The 23,441-nt window shown below is 42.5% G+C and overlaps 1 protein-coding gene across 1 annotated transcript in view; it reads right to left on the bottom strand.

The window, feature by feature from the left end:
• Positions 1–23,441, bottom strand: part of ppm1e (protein phosphatase, Mg2+/Mn2+ dependent, 1E) — a gene marked incomplete at both ends in the record, with an annotated part of 29,490 nt that overhangs the window by 2,432 nt on the left and 3,617 nt on the right. Inside the window, 4 exons of the mRNA XM_079283295.1 lie at positions 586–729; positions 1,665–1,853; positions 2,189–2,388; positions 4,495–4,616. Of these exons, the coding sequence (XP_079139421.1) occupies positions 586–729; positions 1,665–1,853; positions 2,189–2,388; positions 4,495–4,616 (655 nt within the window). The remainder of the gene's footprint in view (positions 1–585; positions 730–1,664; positions 1,854–2,188; positions 2,389–4,494; positions 4,617–23,441) is intronic.

Genomic DNA, 23,441 nt, shown 5'->3' with positions numbered 1-23,441 from the left:
TTTATTTAAATGAGAAATAGTTTTGTCCCCAAATGAAGAATAATTAAATAATGAAAACGTCCATTTCGTCGACGTCTCCACAGTGTTTAACGCTGTTGGAACTCGGATGTTGAATTTGTTTTCCAGTGCAGTGACTCTCGATCATTATTGAACTCTAGATATTGATTAAGTCTCTCTGGAGTCTCCTCGGTTGTGAGATTAAAGAGGTTTAAACTGTGATTAGTTCAGCTGGTATTCCAGCTGTTAATCCGAAACTAACCTGTTTCTAGTGTGGAGTCTGAAGAAGAGCTTTGCTAAAGCAACACGTCGGCTGTTAATTCCAGCTCGTTACAGGCTGCTTTATTGTGAAACTCTTGACACTGAAACAGGAAGCTGATCGTATTTAAATCGGCACAAATTTCTTTGTCTTTTAGTTGTCAGTCTGGTGAACTGTCCAGCGTTTTGTCCTCCTTGTTCAAAACAAAACATTTGTTTGTAAAGAGGACTTTCTACAAGCTAGAAGCATGAGAGACCGTTCATAATACAGAGTGGTCCTCCCAGACATCTGGCGAGTACACAGTACGATAGATATCATGTGAGTGTTACCTCTCTGTCTGGTTTGTGTGGCTTCATCAACTCCACCGCTTGTCCTTTCCTCACCAGAATGACCTGGGAGTCTCCCAGCCAGGCCACGTACAGCGTCCGACCCCGAAGGAACGTCACCACGCCCGTCGTGCCGCAACGCAGGTGCTGCCAAACACGGACACACGTTTCAGTGTTAAGAACACACACACACACACACACACACACACCAAAGCAGCAGCTGCACCACGACTATACTTCATCAGATTACTAACTGGTGAAAAGAAAGTCCATATTTGTGTTTCAGAGGGAAACAAAGACACAAATAAAGGCGATGGGATCAATATGCATCACGTAACACATAAAACATCCCTGCTGGTTCCTGCTGGTGTCTATTGCTACGAAATGATGATGTATTAATCCACCCAGCAGTATTTAGAGTAATTACAATTAGCTCCACCTTCACCATCTGTAACATTAAAGTGACGAACTCATTAATCCATCAATTATTGCAATCCGATAATATAATATATATATCATTCTGCATATTGAGTACTTTTGAGACAGAGAGATAGACGTACTTTAATAATCCCTAATTGTGAATATATTGAAAGTATTAAGTATATTGTGATGCTAATACTTTTGTAGATTTACTTGAGTGAAATGTACTTGTGAGAGTATTTCTACACAGTGGTATTACTACTTTCACTCAAGTAAAAGATTTGAACACTTCTTCAACTACTGCCGTTAAATTTGAGTCCACCATTGGACACCAGGTGCGTTTGATCGCCCGTTGCTCTGCTGCAATCTGATTGGCCGTCTGCCACGTTCTGATGTCGTCATTTGCACGATAATTGTTATTTGTCAAGTAAAAAGACGGTCAAACAACAAAACAAAGTACCAGTCGCAGTTATCACAGTAGTCGAAGCATCGGTCGTAAAAGTATTAGTAATAGTAGCAGTACTGTGGCAGTAGTAGCAGTAATAACAATAACAGTAGTAGTATTAGTAAACAAATACACTACAGTTAACATGTTGTTGCGTTGCGTAATCCACAGGAGTACAGCGCTCAGTACTCTGTGTGGTCTGATGTAAAGAGGTTACCTCTCGTGATGCCTTCTTCACGAAGCGCTCGTCGGTGACTTTGAAGGCCCCGCAGAGCGCCTCGATCGGGTCCTGGTTGAAGCATTCCTGTTGGACCAAGTTGACGTGGAGGTGGTTGGCAGCGTAAATGGCCGCGTCCACGCCGCCGTGGCCGTCAAACACAGCAAAGTAAGCCTGTTCCTCCTGATCCTGAGAGACGAATCCAGTCACGCAACAGGGTTAAAGGTCAACTAACACTCCAGGTTCAAAACTAAACAAAACTCCTCGCAGTAAACCAAAGATAATCGTTGTTGATTGTGCAACAGTGACTTTAATGCATTCATATCCTGACAACAGGAGTACGTATGACAGAATACACCCTTTCACACTCACCTCCAACTTTGTCTTTGTACAAATACAACTACATCTGCAGGCAGGTGTACTGGAGTCAGGGCACAACTTTCTTTTAATTGTTTTTAAATTCAATCTAAAGTATCTAAAGTACCTGAAGTATCTGAAGTACCTGAAGTAGCTGAAGTATCTACCTGAATGTTGAGGAGCGTGTTGAAGTCGGGGATGATGACGTGCTTGTCCTCCATCTTGCGCCTCATGTTCTTGATGGCGTGGATGGAGGTCTCGTAGTACGGCTGTGGACGGCGTCGGAAAGGCAGCTCCTTCAGCCAGAGGCAGCAAATCTCAAACAGCCGGTTGAACACCAGCCAGGCCAGCTTCACAGACTCCATCTCTAACGCACGCACGCACGCACGCACGCACACACACGCACGCACGCACACACACACACACACACACACACACACACACACACACACACACACACACACACACACACACACACACACACACACACACACACACACACACACACACACTTTTTAATGGACTTTTAATGAAGTGAATGACAGCACCAATAATATCAGAAATGATCATAAAAAAATGATTACTACCAATAATAACAGCAGCAGTGGATATAGATGGCCTTATACAGATTAATAATATCACTTCCTGAACAGATTTCACAATCAACTGATGGATTTACGAACAGCTTAGCGTTTGAAATCACGCTGAAGTCATAACATCCTGTGGTTGGTTTCACTAACCGGGCGAACAGACGAGGTGTGAACGCACCCTAAACTAAGGCATCAGCATCGACTTAAGGCGACTTCAACACACGAGGCAGCAGGCGGACAGTCAGACGAGGCTGTTTTGAGAGATTCTAGCAGGTAAATTGTGTGTAAAATGTGTCACGAATTCCCCCCAGGGAGCTGTTATACTTTTTCAGAAGCTTCCATTGAGAAGTTAGTGGAACAGAGGAGCTCCGTGTCTCTGTGATAACAAAGTGTTCGTGACCTACTAACGTCAGCTGCAGGTGTAACAGTCTCTGCCGTCTCTCTCACGCTGCTCTCACTAATACGGTGCCCGTGAGACAGAGACAGGCCGGCCTCCCTTCACCCTTCTAAAAGGACATGGACGTCAAACAGCGCCTTAAATGTGAGACTTCACTTCAAGGCTTACCCAGAACACCTTGCAAAACAGCTGAAGGTAAAAAGCAGCAGTCGGGTGCAGTGAAGCCACATCGAACAACACGAGAAGTTGTTCCTGTAAGAAAGCTCACACAGTGAGCAGCAGGACGCTTTGAGGCCCTCACAGTTCAAACTGAAACTCTGACGTACTTGTACTTAAGTTTACATGTTCTACTCCTAATACAGCGGGAAATATCGTACTTTTTTAATTCACTACATTTGAAAAAATAACAGTAGTACACAAAGTATCGATAACTGTCTCCATGTTACAGAACGTTTTGTTGGTGATAACGGAATAATATAATATTTTATAAAAAGAGCCTTTCTGCATGATTCATTTTACTTTTGATACTTAAAGTGTATTTTACCGATTTTACGAACTAACATTTGAATTCACTTGTAATGCAGTATTTTTAGACTGTGGTACTTCTACTTTTACTTGAGTAAAGTATCTGGGTCCTTCTTCCACCACTGCTGTGTTGAAGCTTGCGGTTTATTATGATGTACAGGTTCAAGTTCAGTACGAATATATTAATCTCTGTGGGGAGGTTTACCTCCTGCACTTGACCGGTCTTTAAGGATGAGGCTGGAAATAATGTTAACAAATCACATTAAATACCAAAACCAACGACACGTCCGTCTCTCTGACAGTCAGATAAAAGCCTGACGACAGGTCACAGATGTACAGTTTCATTTGATGGAAAAATCAGTATTTCTCCCAAACAGCTGGCCACTGTAGTTCTTTGCAAACATTACCTCCAATAAATCGTTTCATAAAACACAATTATTTCATCAATTGCTGATACAAAAATGCTGATTAGTGCAGCTTTAAATGACCACTGAATATTATGTGTGTGTTTGCATGCAGTATTTTATCACATTATCAAAGCCTTCAGTGTATTTCTGATGAGGTAACCATTAAAGGGACAGTCAACCCCAAAATATGAACACATGCTTCTCTTCTTACTGTACCTGTTGTGCTATTCATCAGTCTAGATTGTTTTGGCCGATATCTCCAACACTTTTAAAGGGAAACCTTTGATGTTTAGTACAGTTTGAGGTATTTAGACCACCACTATAATGAGAATATGATTAGACAAAATCCTGATGATCATTTTAATGAGAATCTGTTGGCCTGTCGGTATGTTTTGGTCCGCCCTCGAGCGGTCAAATACCACTTAATGCAGCTTTTTGCGGGGGAGAAATGGGACAAAGCCCTGGTGTGTGTGTGTGTGTGTGTGTGTGTGTGTGTGTGTGTGTGTGTGTGTGTGTGTGTGAGAACAGTCTCGTGGACTCCCCTGGGGACTCACGTGGTAACGGGTCAGCTCCATCTTCCACAGCCTTATTGAGGTGGTGGATGGAGAGGTCGGTCTGCAGGAGGCTGTCTGCTGTGGCTCTGGCCAGCGCTGCAGCCAGGGAGCACGGGCAGTTACTGTAGGGGGGGGGGGGGGGAGACGACACAGTTTATGAATGGGTCAGGAAGAAGAATCATATCAGGATAATCCTCTCTGGAGATCAGCGATGATCATTAAGCCGGTTTATTGCACTGAATAACGATGTGGTTTTGCTGTTCTTAGAGCCGGCGACAGAACATTACAGTACAGACCGAGACGTTAACATGGCAGATGTTATTACTGATATATTAAGCATATACAGTCTGGTGATGATATACAGTTGAGGTAGTCTTCATTACATGCAGTAGTTTGTCCACGAGAGCACGGACAAGGTAGTTGTTTTTTACCTGTAAAGTGTCAAATTCATGGCACAGCTCGACCACTTTTCTTTAAAAAACTAATTTATGCATCCATATCAGAAATCTTTATGTCAACACAAGACTAAGGATGCATCGATACTGATATCGACCCAATACTGACTCAAATAGCTGGATTGCTGGATTACCGTTCGTGATAGCTGTAACCCTTTCAGTTAGCTTATGCTAATCGCTAGCATGCTGACTATTGTTGTGAGTATGTTTAGGCAAGAGTGCTGCAAAGCGTCTGTTATAGTGAATAAATATTCTGTTAGAATAAAGTGCATCCCAAGATTTACCCACGGATAATTCCGTGTTCATTTAAAAGGTAGCAGTGCAGCAGCTCAATAGCACGCTGCATGGTGTGATGTTGCACACTTTGAAACAGTCATTGTGGTGCATTTAATTAATCTGAATTGAGTACAACAGAGGGACGTATTCCACGATTAAATGTTTGTGTGTTAGTGTGAAAGGGCCTCTGTGACTCTTCTGTAAAATGACATTCAACATCTTTCATGAAGCGCTGCTGTTGCTAACCAACGAACAAAGAGAAGATGTTTAGATTTATGACTTATAGACTAACTATACATCATTCCTCTGATCTTTGCATTGGATTCTGGTTAATTTTAGTGTTTTTATCATAAACTGTTGGTCGTGCCTCGTCATATCTGGGTCTGCCAGAGCTCTTCGCTCATCTGTTAAACATGCAAAGTTGGTGAAACAGGCAGTGGGTGGAGAAACAAAGCCTCCACAGTGTCTTTCTTGTATAAACGCTCTCTGTGCTTTCCCAAAGAAACGTCCAGAGGATAAAAAAAGAGGAAGTAAAACCAAAAATAATTACTAAACTTCCTGTTGAAACAAGAGCGTACACATTCTACGTGAAACTAGATCTACTCCTCTGAATAATCCATCATTTAGCAACACAGGAAAATATAAGTGTTAATATGAACCCTTCAGAATAAAAGTCTCAGTTGAACCCCATGTAGGATTTTGCCGGATTTTGGGATGCCGTTTTATAATTTAGCCCAACTACATAAGCAGGACTGAACAAGCAGCTGCCAAAGTAAAGCATTTGATTACCTTGTTCTATGTTTGTTTTATTGCATTTGATGTGTTCTTTTGTGTAAACGCTAAAGGTCTCTGCACGGCGTTTCCCTTCAAATGAAGCTGCTGTATCTTGCTTTGCATTTAGTCTGCATCTCTCTGCCGTCGTCGGTACATTGAAGTGTTGGAGGAAGTTCAAATGTAAATATCAGACACAACAGGGAATATTCCTCTCTCCATAGCAACCGCAGAAACTACAAATAACTCCACTGACGACCGTCTTGTGTACAGAAATAGTTAAATTACTCATTTCAGCCTCGGGATGTATTTGTTTTCCTCATGCGTGAACATTTCAACAATAAAGAGTCAGAGATGGACAGTAAGATCCAATTCACCTCACGATTTAGGACTCGTTCCGACATTCAGGGGTTTAAAAGGTGGAAAATCTCCAGTTTTAAACATAGCCATGGTCCAAATGACTCATGGCAGTCCTTCATTTACATTTTCTTAACTGCTGCAGACACTGTTGGCATCAGAAATAAGGTTATCTCGTCTTGTAATTCCTCTCCTCACTTGAGAAACTTGTTTTTTTTGTCGGGTCCTTTTATTTTTGTTCTCAAACTGGGTCGTGGGCTAGATAGAGGCATCAGGAACAGAGTGGTTCATAATGCCCCCATAATGCAGAAACCATCGAAGCCTCCCTGAAGATGTGGCAGCGCTGTACGTGAAATATGTTTTTATTCTTAAAGAGGTGGAGCATGAAATTAATCATCACTTTAACAGACATATCTGTCTTAAAACAGCGTATTAGGGCCTTTGTTAGTACAAAATATAAATAAATGAGCAAGCCGGGGGTAAGATTCCAAGAAAAAACTGAAGATTAAAGTCGTACATTTATGAGAAATACCTCAGATATTCTCTGAGATTAAATTGGCGGATTTATGGGAAAAGAACTCTCAAATGTGCGAGATCATAGAGTCGAGAATTTATGAGAAAAAATCCAGAAAAATGGTGGAGTTCCAAACCATGCTAACACCAGCTGTCTGAATTAAGTTGCTCCTTAAGTAGTGTCATTACGGTAAAGAAGGATCTGACATTTCAGAAAATATCCACATTTTTTCTTATAAATTTAAGACTTTAATGTCAGAAACTCAGAGTTTTTTCTCTGAATATTGCCTCCTCCCCCGATAGGTTTTTTCTTCTTGTTTTTTCCTACAATGGCCCAAAATACGTCAGGTAAAAAAAAACCTACCGTGCCACGGAGAACACTGTTAAAGATGGATGCAGCGTGGCTGCTGGGTTAACTTTACTAGAATATGGTTATTGTGATCCAGCGTCAGACAAAGACAGGCAGGATTCTCTGTGAACAGAGTGTTGAATAACTATTTTAAGGTGCTTGTATGAAGGAGTTTATTTGAGATGCACAGGAAAGATTTGTCTTTGTCTTGTTACTATATTATGCTAAATACTATAAAAACTCTCTGTCCTCTCTCTCTCTCTCTCTCTCTCTCTCTGTCCTCTCTCGCTCTGCTCTCTCTCTCTCTCTGTTCTCTCTCCCTCTCTCTCTGTCCTCTCTCTCGCTCTTTCTCTCTCTCTCTTTCTTTCTCTCTCTCTCTCTCTCTGTTCTCCCTCCCTCTCTCTCTCTCTCTCTCTCTCTGTTCTCTCTCTCTGTTCTCTCTCTCTCTCTCTGTCCTCTCTCTCGCTCTTTCTTTCTCTCTCTCTCTCTCTCTCTGTTCTCCCTCCCTCCCTCTCTCTCTCTCTCTCTGTTCTCTCTCTCTGTTCTCTCTCTCTCCCTCTCCCTCTCTCTCTGTCCTCTCTCTCGCTCTTTCTCTCTCTCTCTCTCTCTCTCTCTCTCTCTCTCTGTTCTCCCTCCCTCTCTCTCTCTCTCTCTCTCTCTCTGTTCTCTCTCTCTGTTCTCTCTCTCTCTCTCTGTCCTCTCTCTCGCTCTTTCTTTCTCTCTCTCTCTCTCTCTCTGTTCTCCCTCCCTCTCTCTCTCTCTCTCTCTCTCTGTTCTCTCTCTCTGTTCTCTCTCTCTCTCTCTGTTCTCTCTCTCTGTCCTCTCTCTCGCTCTTTCTTTCGCTCTCGCTCTCTCTCTCTGTTCTGCCTCCCTCTCTCTCTCTATCTCTCTCTCTTTCTCTCTCTGTCCTCTGTCTCTCTGTTCTCTCTCTCTCTCCCTCTCTCTCCCTATCTGTTCTCTCTCCCTCTCGCTCTCTCTCTTTCTCTCTCTATCCTCTCTCTCTGTTCTCTCTCCCTCTCTCTCTCTGTTCTCTCTCTCTCTCTCTGTTCTCTCTCCCTCTCGCTCTCTTTCTCTCTCTCTCTGTTCTCTCTCCCTCTCCCTCTCTCTCTCTCTCTCTCTCTGTTCTCCCTCCCTCTCTCTCTCTCTCTCTCTCTCTCTCTCTCTCTCTCTGTTCTCTCTCTCTCTCTCTCTCTCTCTCTCTCTCTCTGTAGTCTCTCCCTCTCCCTCTCTCTCTCTCTCTCTCTGTTCTCTCTCTCTGTTCTCTCTCCCTCTCTCTCTCTCTCTCTCTCTGTAGTCTCTCCCTCTTCCTCTCTCTCCCTCTCTGTCCTCCCTCCATCCGTCCACCGCTGGCTGCCCTGTGGGGGTGGACGCTGAGCTCGGAGCCTCTGATTGGCTGCAGGTCACACAGGAGAACGCGCGGCGCACCAATGGCGGTTCCCTGTGGCTCGTGCATCACAGTGCGGTCATGTGGAGCGGAGGAGGATTAAAAGGAGAGCTTAATCTCAGTTCACACCATCGCACTGCAACAACACCTCCGACGAGAGGAACGACACGGCGCTGGTTCCACTGGTTCCACTGGTTCCACTGGTTCCACTGGTCGTCTAAATCAGACATTGGTAGAGATGGAAGGAGACGCTTTACCCCCAAACTCCATTTTGCAATGTGTTGGTTCTGTCCATCTCTCCATTACTTCACTAACTTACACCAGCTCTGGTGAGATGCTCCACTCTATTTCATCGTCTCATGATTCGTACTTGTGCAACGACAATAAAGTTGAATCTAATCAAAAGCGATTCTCAGGGATTCCCACGGTGACGTCTTCAAATGTCTTGTTTTGTTGACAAAAAACTGTCCAAAACCAAAAGATATTCAGTCGACCGTTACTACGTTTACATGCACACGAATATTCCATTATTATGAATATTATTATAAAACAATATTCCATATTCGATAGGGGTCGTGTCAACAGCGGTTTCCTTTTTGGATAATCCTAATTAGACCTTATTCAAAATGTAGCATTTTCAGATTGAGACATGTGGGATATGCTGATATTGTTTGGGCTTTATATGCATCTTAATTGAGGTTTTTATGGCATTTGCAATTCATGTCAACACATAAAAAACCCACAAAACTGGTGGGAAGGAAAGAAAATGTAAGTTATTTAAAGGGTGTAGCAGTAGGATGTACATCATTGGCGCGTTTAATGTTACTCTTGAGAATGCGCGGTTGCAAGTAAATGTAAATGTTATTTTCATCAGCCATGTAAACGGCTTTGAGAGCTCAAAGGGGGCCAATCTCAAAGGCTTTTACTTACAATAAATGTCCCTTTATGTCCCTTCCACCCGACGGCTGTGTGTCCTGTGTGTGGGTGTGAATGGGTAATTGGTTTGATGGGCAGGTGGCACCTTGCACCCTGCCATCAGTGTGTGAATGGGTGAATGACATGTAGTGTTAAAGCGCTTTGAGTGGTCAGAAGACTAGAAAGGCACCGTTACAAATACCACAACACCGTGGCGATTAAGCCTGTGGCCCACTCGTGACAGTGTGGAAATATATAATTCGCTGTCTTACAAACTGGGTTTCTCTCTGTGGGGACATTAAAAAAAGAAATTTGCGTTCCAGTTTTTCTCCATTGGATACACAAACAATTATTTATGGACTCGACTCTGAAAAACAGCACGTTGGTTTGGAGTTTCAGACGCAGCCCGAGACTAAACTCTGAGCACGATTCCTTCGTTTTTAATATTCTAAGTGCACCAGGACTTCCATCTTCAGGATTGCCTCTTTAAAAGGCAACACAGCAATATTGTCTTTTACATGTGAACATATACATTGATATAAAACAGAGAAAATCATTGAAGAAACCCACGCCAGAGGAAATTGGCTATGTATGTTTTCTTTTTTTTTTAAATGACATTGATGATCCCCTTCCTCCTCTTCCTCCCTCTGTCTCCACCACAGCCGGTGCTTTTGTTCTCCCGTGTGGAGCGTTCAGCTGCAACTATCGTGCGGCGAAGCTCCGACAGGCTGCTCTCTGGGTAGCAGATGACTCATGCACGCATCCATGTTGGCTTTTTTTTTTTGCTTTTCTACGAGCTTCTTCTTTCGTACAGAATCGGCCCCGGCGTGGAGCATCAAGGTTGTTTCCATAGCAACACAGAAGCCAGCGACTGACGGTTAATGGCGTCGGTCGTCCTGTCGCCAAACCCGCAGAACGAGCGTCTGCATCCTCCATGTTGAGCCTTTGATTCTGAGGATCCACGCGAGACATTCCTCGTTCCTTTTTCCAAGGAAAGGGGGGGAAATCCTAAATCCTCCGGCTATATCGCATAATTTATTCATTTATTTTTAAAGATTGAATTCCAGCGTGTTTCGAACAACTGCTGTTACGTGAGCACAGCATTCTCAAGAGGCCGTAACAGGATTACATAACACGAAGAGCGGCGGTAACTCAGAGCATTTTACTGCTGCATCGCACCTAAGATGGCTTTCAAGTGACTTTGATGAATTCATTTGTCTCCTCGGTCCACACACACACACAGACACACACACACACACACACACACACACACCATGTGGCGCTTTAGTCTGTTGCTTGGATGAAAAACAGGATTTGTCTACATTTACAGCTGTAGAGTGGAGTCGATGGCAACACTAACGTTTCATTAATCGTGTGGAATTGGTTCACTTTAAAAGGAGCTTCCGGAGGTACGGTTCAGGTCAGGGCACGATGGGGCTCTCACCAATCCACCAATGATCCAGCTGGTGGATTACATAACACCGCCTTAAGGCTGTGTGCAGAGCAAACCTCACAGGGAATCACATGCAGCTTCTGTGTGGAGGCTGGAGGCCTTTATCTGGAAACCACACTGCAACAGACACACAAGTTCAAAGAAGAAACATGACACATGCACAGCTTTAACACCTCATTCTGCAGAGCGTCGCCTCTCCAGCTGCTGTGAAGTCTTGTTGAAATAGTAGATCCACGGCCTACACAACACTCACATGTACCGCCGGTACTCTCTGCAGCCAACGTTGTGCACTTCATCGTTAAGCGGAACGCGGCATCGCAAGTGACTGCAGCAGCACTCTGTGACGCTGCAGTCACAGTCGCTCCATCAGTTATTTGTGCACAGTGTTACGTCAGCAGAGCTCTGAAAGAAATAAATAAAAATAAACATCCAAAAGGTGTACTGAGGTTGTAACTGCTGAGAGGGCAGAACACACTTTTTTGTTGACATCTGCTGGTCCAACAACGATGAAGACGAGCTTGTTTTGAGACACATTGGTGGAGGAAGTATTCACGACATTTACTTCAGTAAAAGTACGACGGTGTAAAAAATACTGCATTGGAAATGTTCAGTAAAAGTACGTCAGTACGATCAGGAAAATGTAGTTTTGAGTATTAAAAGTATCAAAATGTTTGTGACTGTTATACTGTTATATATTATATCATTAGATTCTTATAAAAGCAGGCTTTTACTGTTGTAGCTGGAGCTCATTTTAAACTAAAGAGTATTCTCATTATGGATGATGTCATCATGTGATTAATGTAGATCAAACTAATTAAAGAAACATTCATTGTTTTAAACCAAACCACGATCGACCGAAGTTGTTTCCTGTGAGGAAGGAAGTTTATTTTGAAAAGACTGTATGCTGGACTTTTGTAGGAAAAATAAGTCATTTTTACGTAAGATATCAGACAAACCCTCTAAAAGTCAGCAATTTTATGAACGAGCTCGTTGCTAATTGTGATTGTCTGCCCTTTGGTGCTGGGCAGGTCGTGCACAGTGGATTTTAGAGTTTTTCTTTTATTTTAACTAAAGAAACACAAGACTCTCTATCTTATAACGGAGTTGTCCTTTAGGTTTATGTTATGACCATCAGTTTCAATTAATTCAACTTTAATTAAAAAATCATTTTTGGTCTTTTCTTGGGTTTAATTGACGTAAAACAAGTAAAGAATATCATCCTCCTTGACCTGAACACCTATTTTTCCTCCTCTCTGCTGCACATGTTGGTGAAAAACATCTCCTCTGTAATTGACTCATTTATCATTTATCACACCTTGATACGTCCAGCTCACCGCTGCCAAAAGAGTTCCTTCACGGCTGTCAAAAGGGAAACGTTTGAGTGCAAAAAGAAATGTCACTTCAAGGCTCAACGTGCTGCCGTGATCCCGACCATCTGTTTTAAGTATGAAGTATGAGTATGAAGTTGCTCGGAGGATGAAGATGACGGTCGATTGTGAACCGCTCGCTGCACACTGACAGCAAACAGCTGTTATGAAACGGCTCCTGAATAAGTGTAACCTCGACCCCGTAATGCTTAACAAACTCCATTTAAAGTCCTTACTTTGTAATTATAATCATTGAAAGCAGCTCATTTCTTGTGTAACCTTTCAGTGTTTTAGAGTCTGGCTTTGATGCTCAGCGCTGCACCAGAACCAGCTCTATTGGACCAAAGATTGTATACATGTAACTATGTTATAAAAACATGTCTAGAAACTTCGTCAACAGTGGTAATTCTGCCACTAGTTTTAGTCGTCGTCACGTTTTAGTTATTTGATTGTTGTTGGTTCTCATCTGTGACATTTTAATCACATTTTCAACGTGCATTTTAAATTTGCGAAGCTTTTCTGTCATCTTTCATCTTTAAAAACCTCTCATCCTGCATGTGTGCTGACTGGAATACACTAATGCATTGATGTGAGGACCGTTATTTGTACCTCAGGGTATATTTGTTATGCAGGCGGGAGATTCATCATTCCAGAGTTGAACATCATAACGACACAGATTCATCAAAACCAGTAAAGTAAAACATCACAGTATCATAAATAATATCAGTGATTAGAACTCCTGACTCACAATCATTATTGTAGCTTAACGATTAAGTGGTGGAATAACAACATCCCCAGTTGAGACTCAACTTGACAAGTTAGTTTAGAGATTTTTGGGGTTTTTTTGAGTGAGGTTGCCAAATTATGACACGACAAGATCTAATAAAAGAGGTCATCGTGGTTTTTATCACTGAGACTAAACAAACGCTAAATTCTTCCCAAAGCTCCCTTTAGAGTCAGTTACTGTCCAAAGATACTTGTACCTTCCTACACATTCATCAGCCTGCTTCCTTTCCCACTGAACACAAAGCGCACTAACACCCGCCAACATCTGGCTTTTGTCTTCAGTGAGAACGTTCGTCAAAATATCTCTGCAGCAGTGACGCGTATTTATCGGCGAAAAACCTTTTCCAGTCCAACGCTCTGTGACGCATGTTGAAGTGTGTCGATAAATATTTAATTTGGACGTTATATTATAATTTAAAACAATAAATATGCCAGACTCCAGGCAGATAACGGTCATTTTTATCATCAGAACCGTCTTTGTTGGTCTTTCCACTACTTGGCAATTCAAAAAAAAAAAAGAAGTAACCACCGTAACATTTCCACTCTTTACTATAAAGCGTTATTTATTTAAAATACACGTTTACAAAGTGCTTCCTGTTCGAAAATATGTAAAATAATTCAGTAAAAATAGGTAACAATATAAAACATAACCGCAACGAACAAAAGTAAAAAGCTTATAAAGATGTTTTTTAAGAGTCCGAAGACTCTGCAAACCTCTGGACCTTGTGCTTCTGCTTCAACGTGCCCTCCTCTCCACCCACGCATGCAGTTGTTCAAGGGCAGACAGGTAGGGATCCTGGACTAGAACCACTTTGCATGCAGCTCCACGAACATGTGACTCATCATTTGAATTATGGGCACCTTGTGTGAACACAAGACTGCAGCAGCAGCAGCAGCAGAGAGGAAAAAGCTCCAATAAAAGAAGAGTCGATCCACAACGCTGGAGGAGGGGAAGGAGGACACTGCACTCTTCAAGGTTGTTGCACTTCCAGAAACGGGGCCTCTCCAGAGTTGAAATTAATTACGGCTGTTTTTAGAGACGTCAACGTGAGGCACTGCTGAAAGACCGGTGATCCTCCGTTCACTGCAGTCCAATGTTGTAAACCGTGAACCAACAACAGACTGCAAAACTGGACTGTCAGTGAATGTCCCCGTTCAACTCGTCCGGTTTTCAGAAAAGAACAGTCAATATTATTACAATGACTTGTTTAACATTATCATTATCGGTACTGAGCCATGAACACCGTCTGCTCCCCCTCCTTTAAATAATACCAAGATGTATCCAGAGATTCTTTCCATACTGTGTGAATAAAATACCTCATTGTAATATGTTCTAAAATAACTACCTTTCATATGAACATTTGTCCTCACAAGGAAAGACAACTTTATGTTTTATAGCTCAGCTTGTAGCACACGACCAGAGGGCTCTAGTTTCCTCTTTGGACTTTGCATGTTCTCCATGTATTTGCATGCTTTGCTGCCAGGTGCTCGGCCTTCCTCTTTAAAAGTTCTGGTGAACAGGAGACTCATGACTGTGAGTCTGTCTCTGGCCTCTCCACAGTGCATGCTGGGACAGTTTTAACTCCCCAGTTGGAGGAGGATATAGAGACAGAGGGCAATGCGTCATACTGTGGAGACCACGCCCACCTGAGGGGAGAACCATCTGGCCGCAACCTCCTGTTCTGCAGAGTGAAGCCGATGCTTCATGTGTTAAAGCTGCATTCTCTCTAGTGTCCACCAGGGGGCGACTCCTCTGGTTGTATAGAAGTCTATAGAAAATGACTCTACTTCTCTCTTGATTTATTACCTCAGTAAACATTGTAAACATGAGTTTATGTCTCAATCTCTAGTTTCAAGTCTTCTTCAATACAGCATGATGTTCATTTAGTACATTATGGTCCATTTAGAGTCACACAGACCATACAGACCATAAATGATCAATTGTTTCTACTGTCGGCATATTTCCATTACGTGGTAATGCTTGTCTTCTTATTTGGACAGCATGAAACTCGGCCAATAGACGCTGACGTGAATGAACAAATAAAACTTGCCAGAATTAAAACTAATTTCTTTAAACCTCTCTTTATTGTTAGAAAGCCAAGCCAACTTGTTTTGTGTACGGTTCACAACCTCTTCTTCTTTAACTTCGTTTACGGGCGGTTTACGGGCGGTTTACGGGCAGTTTACGGGCGGTTTACGGTCATGCGTAGCCTACAGCGCCAACTTCTGACCAAACTACGCTGTAGCAGAGTTTATTCGCCTCGAACCAGTTGAGAGAAACAATCCTGATTTGCATCCATTTTTTGTGCAACATTGTAAAAGTTTGTAAGATATGAGAGGTTCTCAGCTAACGGAGCTAACAGCGGCCAAAGTTTTAACACTAAAGTTTCAACACAGTAACCAGTTGTTTGACGCTGAATTAATGCTTTGAATGTTAAATGTTAAAAGGAGAGGAAGTTTATTTAAGGATGACTGGACTGTGAAACATTCTTCCAAGGACGAGGATAGATGGAGTTTAAAAAAAACATGAAGATGAAGATGAAGCACCTGAGCAATGCTTCCAGCACTGACTGCTTTGTGTGCATTTCCATTGTTTTTTTAAGACGGGATGACTCAAATCCACAAAAAACCACCTTATTTTAAGAGGAGGCCGACTTCGCCTCAGTTTTCAGAGTTGCTCTAGAAAACCATACAGTTACTCCCCAGAAAGCCTCAGAGGACGCACATCTCCAGAGGGATCAACTCTCCTGGCTTCATATTGCTCTGATTAAACAGTGGGCAGACAGATGCTAGCGTGAAAAAAAAACTAGGACTTTCAAAAAATGCCACGCAAACGCACTCTCTGTGTCGAAACGCATACGTCGACGTTAATTTAAAGCTTCGTCTGCTCGCTGTCACGTCTTGTTTTTCTGTGTGCGGAGGAGAGAGGCAGCTTTTACAAGAGCGGTGCCTCGTGTTTATTTCGGTTTTTTTCAATGTACATTGAGTGTGACGAGAGCTGTATCCGGTGTCTTTTGAAACTAGTTCAGCTCAAAAAAGGAGGTCACTTCATTCTGAGACGGTCCATGTGGGACTTCAGCGGATGAGCTGATTTGTCTGCCGCGAAGTGACAAAGAGCGTCCAACGTTTGCTCGCTTTGAGCTCGGCTGTGTTGTGGATCGTCGCTGTGGTCCGTACACACACACACACACACACACACACACACACACAGTGCATCCCTCTGTGACATTGAAGCATCTGCTGGTTCTGGTCTGGGTCGTGACCTTTTGATGTTCTAAATAAAGCAGGAAAAGTGGAACATATTGTCAGATGAACTTGAGAGCGTGCTCCATGAATACAGCTTCATCCTGCTGGTTGAAGGCGAATAGACCTCTTTTTATTAATGAACCACTACGTTCCACGACGTCGGACACCTTTGTTGCATGTAGTTCCCGCTGTCCCTCATTTCCTGTCATGTTTCCACCGTCGACTCTCTAATAAAGGCATGAAATGTCCCAAAAGAATGACTTCAGCGTCAGGGAAACACCATCACACCCTCAGATTCCGGAAAAGGTCAGACCTCTCTCCACTTCCGACCTGCCAACAATGACAATTAATTCTGTTTTTGATTGAGCAGGAACGGTTATATGAAGCTCAACGAGATCAAACTGCAAACTGGTGACAAGTGCATTAAAGCAGCATTCTCTCTAGTGTCCACCAGGGGGCGACTCCTCTGGTTGTATAGAAGTCTATGAGAAAATGACTCTACTTTTTTGGGTTATCTATTTCTCCTCTTCTTTCTAAAAATCCCCCTCACTACACCTAGAGCAGTCTTATTGAAAAATGATTTGTGAATAACTTTAGTCCTTCGACATAGAGCCATTTCTTGGTCACATAATCATAAATAAAGACAATAGTGCACAAGTGGGAAACAATGAGTACTCCGGTGACCACTATACTAAGGAATAAATCTCTCATCCCTATTTTTCGTTAATTATCACGCATTTCATCAGTAATCAACATCAGCTTTGTGCAGAGGGCTTTGTCATCACATTTAATGTTGTTTTACTGCTCAAAAGCGGATTTTATTGTCCGTTAATTGAACTGCTTTTACGCTGTACAAATCGCTCCATGTTACTACGGATGAAATGGTCACTTGTTTTGGAGATGCAGCAGCTACGTGTGAATGCAGCCTCTGGGGTGTAGGAGTGAAGAGAGTGTGTGTGGGCAGGTGGACGTTAGCGCTGGTTTTCCTCCCAGCTGTGCAGCATCCTACATTCTGCAGGACGGCCTGAGGGAAGTCCTGGTTAATTAAGCCCTGGAGGGCTTTGCTTGGTCCAAACAAAGCCGGCGCTCAACCTCGAACTAGAGGACACGACTAATAATGGGTCAACGAAATCTTGCTCATCTTAATACAACATATCGCAGCTGTGGGAGGCTGGGGTATATATTATGACTTTACACTCGGTTGTAGGCAGCAAAAGCAAACAAGATATTGAACGTTTACCGTAACAAAGATAACACTGAAGTAACTGCGAAAAGCCGAGTTAGGACAAAGAGAAGAATGTGAGACAAGAAAACAACAAATCCATGTTGCAGTTGACAGTTTCATCCTAAATCTGTCACCTGCAGCTCCTCGAACACCACTTACTCCTTTGTGTGTGTGTGTGTGTGTGTGTGTGTGTGTGTGTGTGTGTGTGTGTGTGTGTGTGTGTGCGTGTGTGTGTGTGTGTGTGTGTGTGTGTGTGTCGTGTGCTGGAGGAAGCTGGATCTGCCCCCTAGTTCTCTACAGCTGCGGGAGACGTTTCTGTTTCATGAGGTCTAGAAGGCTCTCCCCTCAATTACTATCTATTAGCTCTGAGTGTGTGTGCGTGTGTGTGTGTGTGTGTGTGTGTGTGTGTGTGTGTGTGTTCTGTCATTTAACTCCCCCTCTTACTCCTCTTCATGTCATGATCAATTCACCAGCAGTCTGTACAAACAGTGTCAGTGACGTCGGACGACCGAGAAGTTTCTTTATTCAAACTAAATTGTGCATTAAATGTATTTTTTTAGTTAATTTCAACTGAATAGAATAAATAACGACATTATCAGTCCTTTAGGGTCGATGCCAGGGCTGTAACTATCAAATGTTATCTTTACTGTTCACTGTTGCTCACTGAGGTCTTTCAAACCTGTTGATCGTGTTTCCTTTTACATAAAACGTGCGATTTTTGTATTATATTCAATTAAATTATGCAACTGTTGGATGTAAGAATAGTGTGAAATCAATGGCAGGACGTGAATTGCGCCGCCCGCATCCTCATGCGTGATATAAAACTCATAGAAACACTGTTCCACAGTGCCACTGGCAGTCAAAACCTCCACAAGGTACCAACTTAAAACTACGCTACAGGAGAGACGGTGCAGCAATCATCTGGTCTTAGAACAATAACCCACATTCGTCACATTTAATAGAATCTAAACCATTGTGGAGTGAATGCATCACTCATTACAGGAAGAAATTCAGGCCTTTCAGAGCACAATAGGTCTGCCGTCTAAAAAAAGAACAATTTCTGTACTTATCGTCTCCGGGGCCTTTTAAAAGGCGTTAAGAAAATCTGAAATGCTGTGAATGTGAAGCCAGTTTCACCCTCGTTTCAATACGAGGTAAAAAGCAGTTTGTTTCACAGAAAGTAACGACCGACATTAAATATCGTGGTCAGGATTTGGTCCGGCACAAGTCTCCATAACAGCTGAACAGAGTCTCTGAACTCGACTGGAGGGATGAACATCAGCCTCGTAAAAGGTGTTCCCTCATTGGGCGTTTTGTTTGAAGGTGAAGTGAAAGTTCAGTGTGAAGAAGCTAATTAAACCCGGCAGGAATTACTCGCTACACTCTTAGAATAAAGGGTTCCACACGGGTTCTTGCTGAAGAGATGAGGGTCTTCCCAGAACCCATTTCCTTCTAAAGAACCCTTGTTTGAAGAAATGTTTTCAAGGGATCTTTTTAAGAGTTACTTCCCTTTTTGAAGAAAGAGTTCTTCAAGGGTTGCCCTCTTTAGGATTCTAGATGAAACCCTTGGATATTAAAGAGTCCGCCGTCGAACCCCCAGGGGCGTTTTAGATAAAAACCTTGGAATATAAAAGGGTTCTCCGTAGGACCTCCTTGGTGGGTTCTAGATGAAATCCTTGAAATAGAGGATTTTCTGTAGAACCCCCTGGGTGAGTTCTTGTTAACACCGTTAGATTAGAAGGTGGAAATGTTCTGGATAGAACCGCCAGAGAGGGTTCAGGGTGGAACCAATACACCATACAAGGGTTCTCTACATAACCTCTCATAGGGGGTTCTGGGTAGAACCTTTCACAGATGGTGCTAGGTGTTAAACCTTTATGTTGGGTCCTAGGACCTCTAAAAGGGTTTCAGGTGGAACCTTTACAAAAGGTTTGTTCCAGGAACTAAAGGCTGAAGAACCCTATATGGATCTCGTTATCAGCTTTTATTTTTAAGAGTATCTTATGGTTCTAATGATCCATAATTCCATCCTTTGCGATATCACGATATCTCAGGAACGCCTCGAGCGAATTTCTTCAAATTTCGTATTTATCGCAGTCGTACTGCTACGAGATGCCGGGTTGAGTCTTTGTTGGCGTATCGCGGTCCCTCTTCTTTCCACAACAATTCCACAATATTTCACACAAATATCTTAACAGGATGAAGCGATGACGTTTTGGACAGACACGGATGTAAACTGCAACACGACTGGTTGGCGGAGGCGTTAATTCTAGTTCACCCAGCAGCATGATTTTAATCATACTTGGGAATAAACCCCTTCTAACACACACACACACACACACACACTCAAAATCCCAGTGTTCAAAGGGAGTCGACTGCATCATCTTCTGTTCAGATGTGACTCCCAGCTGCCTGGAGCAAAATGGATTAAAACCTAACTGGCGTCATTTTAACACACACAAGCATAAGCTACGTTCACATCCCCAAACTAGCACACCAAGAGCTTCACCCGCCCCCCATTAACACACACACACACACACACACACACTCACAGAGGGGATCTCTCTTCTTGCAGAAGTCTATTATTAGCTGTTCAACCCAGAGACAAACTAATGACACGTTGGGATGATTCACCAGAGCTGCTGCCTCCAACTATCATGACTCTCAACAGCTACAGTAGACAGCCATGTAGGATGCTGCCGGCCACCACACAAACATATACGCACACACTCACACCGTCGGCCTGCTTCAAGACGCAGCAAAAGTTCTCATCCGTGGTCGTCTGAGCCCCACGTGTCTGCAGGTTTTCCCTCCCAACGCCGACAAAAACCTCCTTAATCTGACGTCATGAACTCATCGTTTTATTTCAAATCTGCCAGCATCAGTGTTTTCTCACCGTTATGTTTTAATTGGGATGAGCTCAATACTGTTTTAATACCAAGAAGAAAGTATTCAGATCCTTTTACTGACGTATGAGTACTTAAAATACTGTGAAAATACTCCACTACAAGCAAAAGTCCTGCATTGAAAATGTTACTTGACTAAAAGTATAATCAGGGAAATGTAAATGTCTCCTGGCATTCTGATATTATACATTCTATCATAAGATTAGTATTACTCATGCATTCATTTAAAAGTAGTATTTTACTGTTGTAGTTGTTTGAGGTGGAGCTAATTTTTAACTATTAATTGATTATTGTCATTATGGATTAATCTGTTGATTATATTCTCCATTAATCGTTTGATTGTTTGTAAAAGAAAAAGTCTAAAATGGTGAGAAATGGTGTCAAAATTACCCAGAGTCCAAAGTGACACCTTCAAAGTGTTTAAGTCCAAACCTGAACATTATTACTAAGACATTAACATGATTAAAAGGAAAAGCAGCCAATCGTAAGTTGTAAAGTAACTAAAGCCGCCACATAAATGCTGTGAAGTAAGAGAGCGAGAGAGCCAGAGAAAATGAGAGTAAAATTTAACAACTTAATGCTTCATCCACTTAGGAAACACCAGATGAGGGACAGCTTTGTTTGCCTCATTTTCTGTAACCAGTGTAGCATTAAAGCATGGTGGAATTAGCTAGCTGGTAAGCTAATTAGCGGACAAGTGGCTAGTTAGCGAGCGTACTACATCGTTTACAATCACAGTTTAATAGCCTTGATAAACCGTGTGAAATATTTCGTCAGGCATTTATTGGTAATCTCTTTACTGTGTCTCTCTAATAAAGGCAAAACAAATCAAAGACTGTTGTTAAATAATAAAAGGGTTTGTAGAAAAACATGGTTATTATTTAATTCTGAGAGTAAGATATCAAAGAAAAGATCAGTGGTGAAGATTGGGTATTGCATTTCTAATGACAGCCCAGTATTTGACACATAAATATGTCATTGCAACATTGCCTAAATGTAATAAGACGAACAGAGACATCAAAGGAACAGTTAGATAGAAATCTCTGATGTTTGACTTATTAAAAACTGTATTTATTGCCATATTTCCCCCCACTCGAAGCAGCACAAACTCTAAAGAACCTGGTGTACTGCTTTCGTGAGCTCTGCTGCGGTCTAAAGCCCTGTTATCAAACTGTCACATACAGCATGAAGAACGCCGCATTCAGACCGACTACAAAAACACCATTATTACTGTGCAAGGACACCTGGGATGTTACCCTGACAACTGAGCTACATACTGTAAAGAGGTGTTCAGGAGGGATCAGACCTCCTCGACATGTACGACAGCTTTACCTGGCAGCCGGCCGCCATGTTAACGACAGCATGAGTGATGCATTCGGTCGCGTATCAGCTCTCGAATGAAGGTTGATACTTGATCAGTAGTTCCCTTTTAACGAGTCTGAGTTTGACTCACGACGGCACTGAAATCCGTGAGATCAGCTGCTTCTTCTTCGTCTTCTTCTTCTTCATGTGCGCTCTAATAGATGTTGACAGTTTGTCCGTTCAACAGAAAGGTCCAGTGTTCGGTTTCTGATCTTAAAAGGTTTGTTTAGACAAACATCATGAAATATACTCGGTTAAACCTGCAATAACTGGGATTTTCGGAGTGATACCAACGCACAAGGCACCCTTAAAATGACCTCTCTTACGTTGCCACATTATCATCATAAACCTAGATCTATTCTAACTGGGGAGAATTATATTTTGGGTTAAATACCTACTGTATTAAGGTTCTACAACAACCGACCCTTCGCTAAGTCCTGACCAATCATAATGTAGCATCATCCAGCTCTGACCAGGGTCCGACAACTATCCGGTTCGTCTCCATAGACTCTCATGCAGTACTTTTTATATCCCATTATATATTTCCATTGACCATCCGCTAAGTCCCTACAACAGTAGCCTGGCTAATCATAGCGTAGCATCTGCCAGCGCCGGCAGCTAGCCGTCTCTGCTTCGTAGGCTCTCATCAATGGTTTCATATATTCTGGTTTTACTGGATTTGGAGCTTGTCCTAGTTAAACGTTGTGGAATAGTGATGTTTTTATCTGGAGAGGTTGGAAGGAGATAAACATTTCTAAAATGTTATGTTTCTATGTAAAAACCTCTAATGCTAACATTAGCACATCATTAGCTATCGTTAGCGCATGCTGCTTTAGCTTTTTAATGCTTGTAACAGTGAATAAAGACCTGCCCGACTTTACAGGAACACATTTCATTGTCTTCTGTCTCGATCTCCAGGTGGTTCACTTTTACATTGTAGCTAATCTGTAGCTTTAGCTTCTATCTTTATCTTTTTAAACATGTTTCCACTGATGAATCAGTTTGACATCCTGGATAATATTACACATATTGTGTCGTGTGTCTGCTTCTCTGTGAACGGGTGAATTGTGGTCAATGCCAAAGTTGATTGTCGGTTGGAAACAAACGGCGCTCTGCCGCGTAGAAGTCTGACGTTTCGTTGAGCCTCTCCTCACATCCATCGGTCTGCAGGCTTTTATTACTCTGCAATCAAATGTCACACTACAAGATTTAAAGAGCAAGAGTCATCATCTATGTGTCACTTCAACGTCAACATGTGACACATTATCTTGTTTTTCCAGAGGGGGGGGGGGGGGGGGCAGTGTTCCTCATGATTTTAGGATCATTCCTGTAGCATCATATCAAAATCCCCAAAACCTCAAAACGGTGTAATTCTGTGTAATTCTGTGTACATAAAGCAGCAAAACTTGAGTGCCCATTTTGGCCTTGTGAGCAGCTGTAACGTCCAGCTCCTGGTCGGGTCTCTTAAGATAAAGTTTGACAATAAACGGAATAAATAATAATAAACGGATAAACGGAGACAGAGGGACATCTTACTTCGGCAGTGAGCTGCAGTTATTTTGGTGAGTTTGGCGAATGACCG

Source organism: Melanostigma gelatinosum, assembly GCF_949748355.1.
Source record: "Melanostigma gelatinosum genome assembly, chromosome: 14".
Classification (NCBI taxonomy): Eukaryota; Metazoa; Chordata; class Actinopteri; order Perciformes; family Zoarcidae; genus Melanostigma; species Melanostigma gelatinosum.
This window is presented reverse-complemented; position numbering and strand designations above follow the sequence as displayed.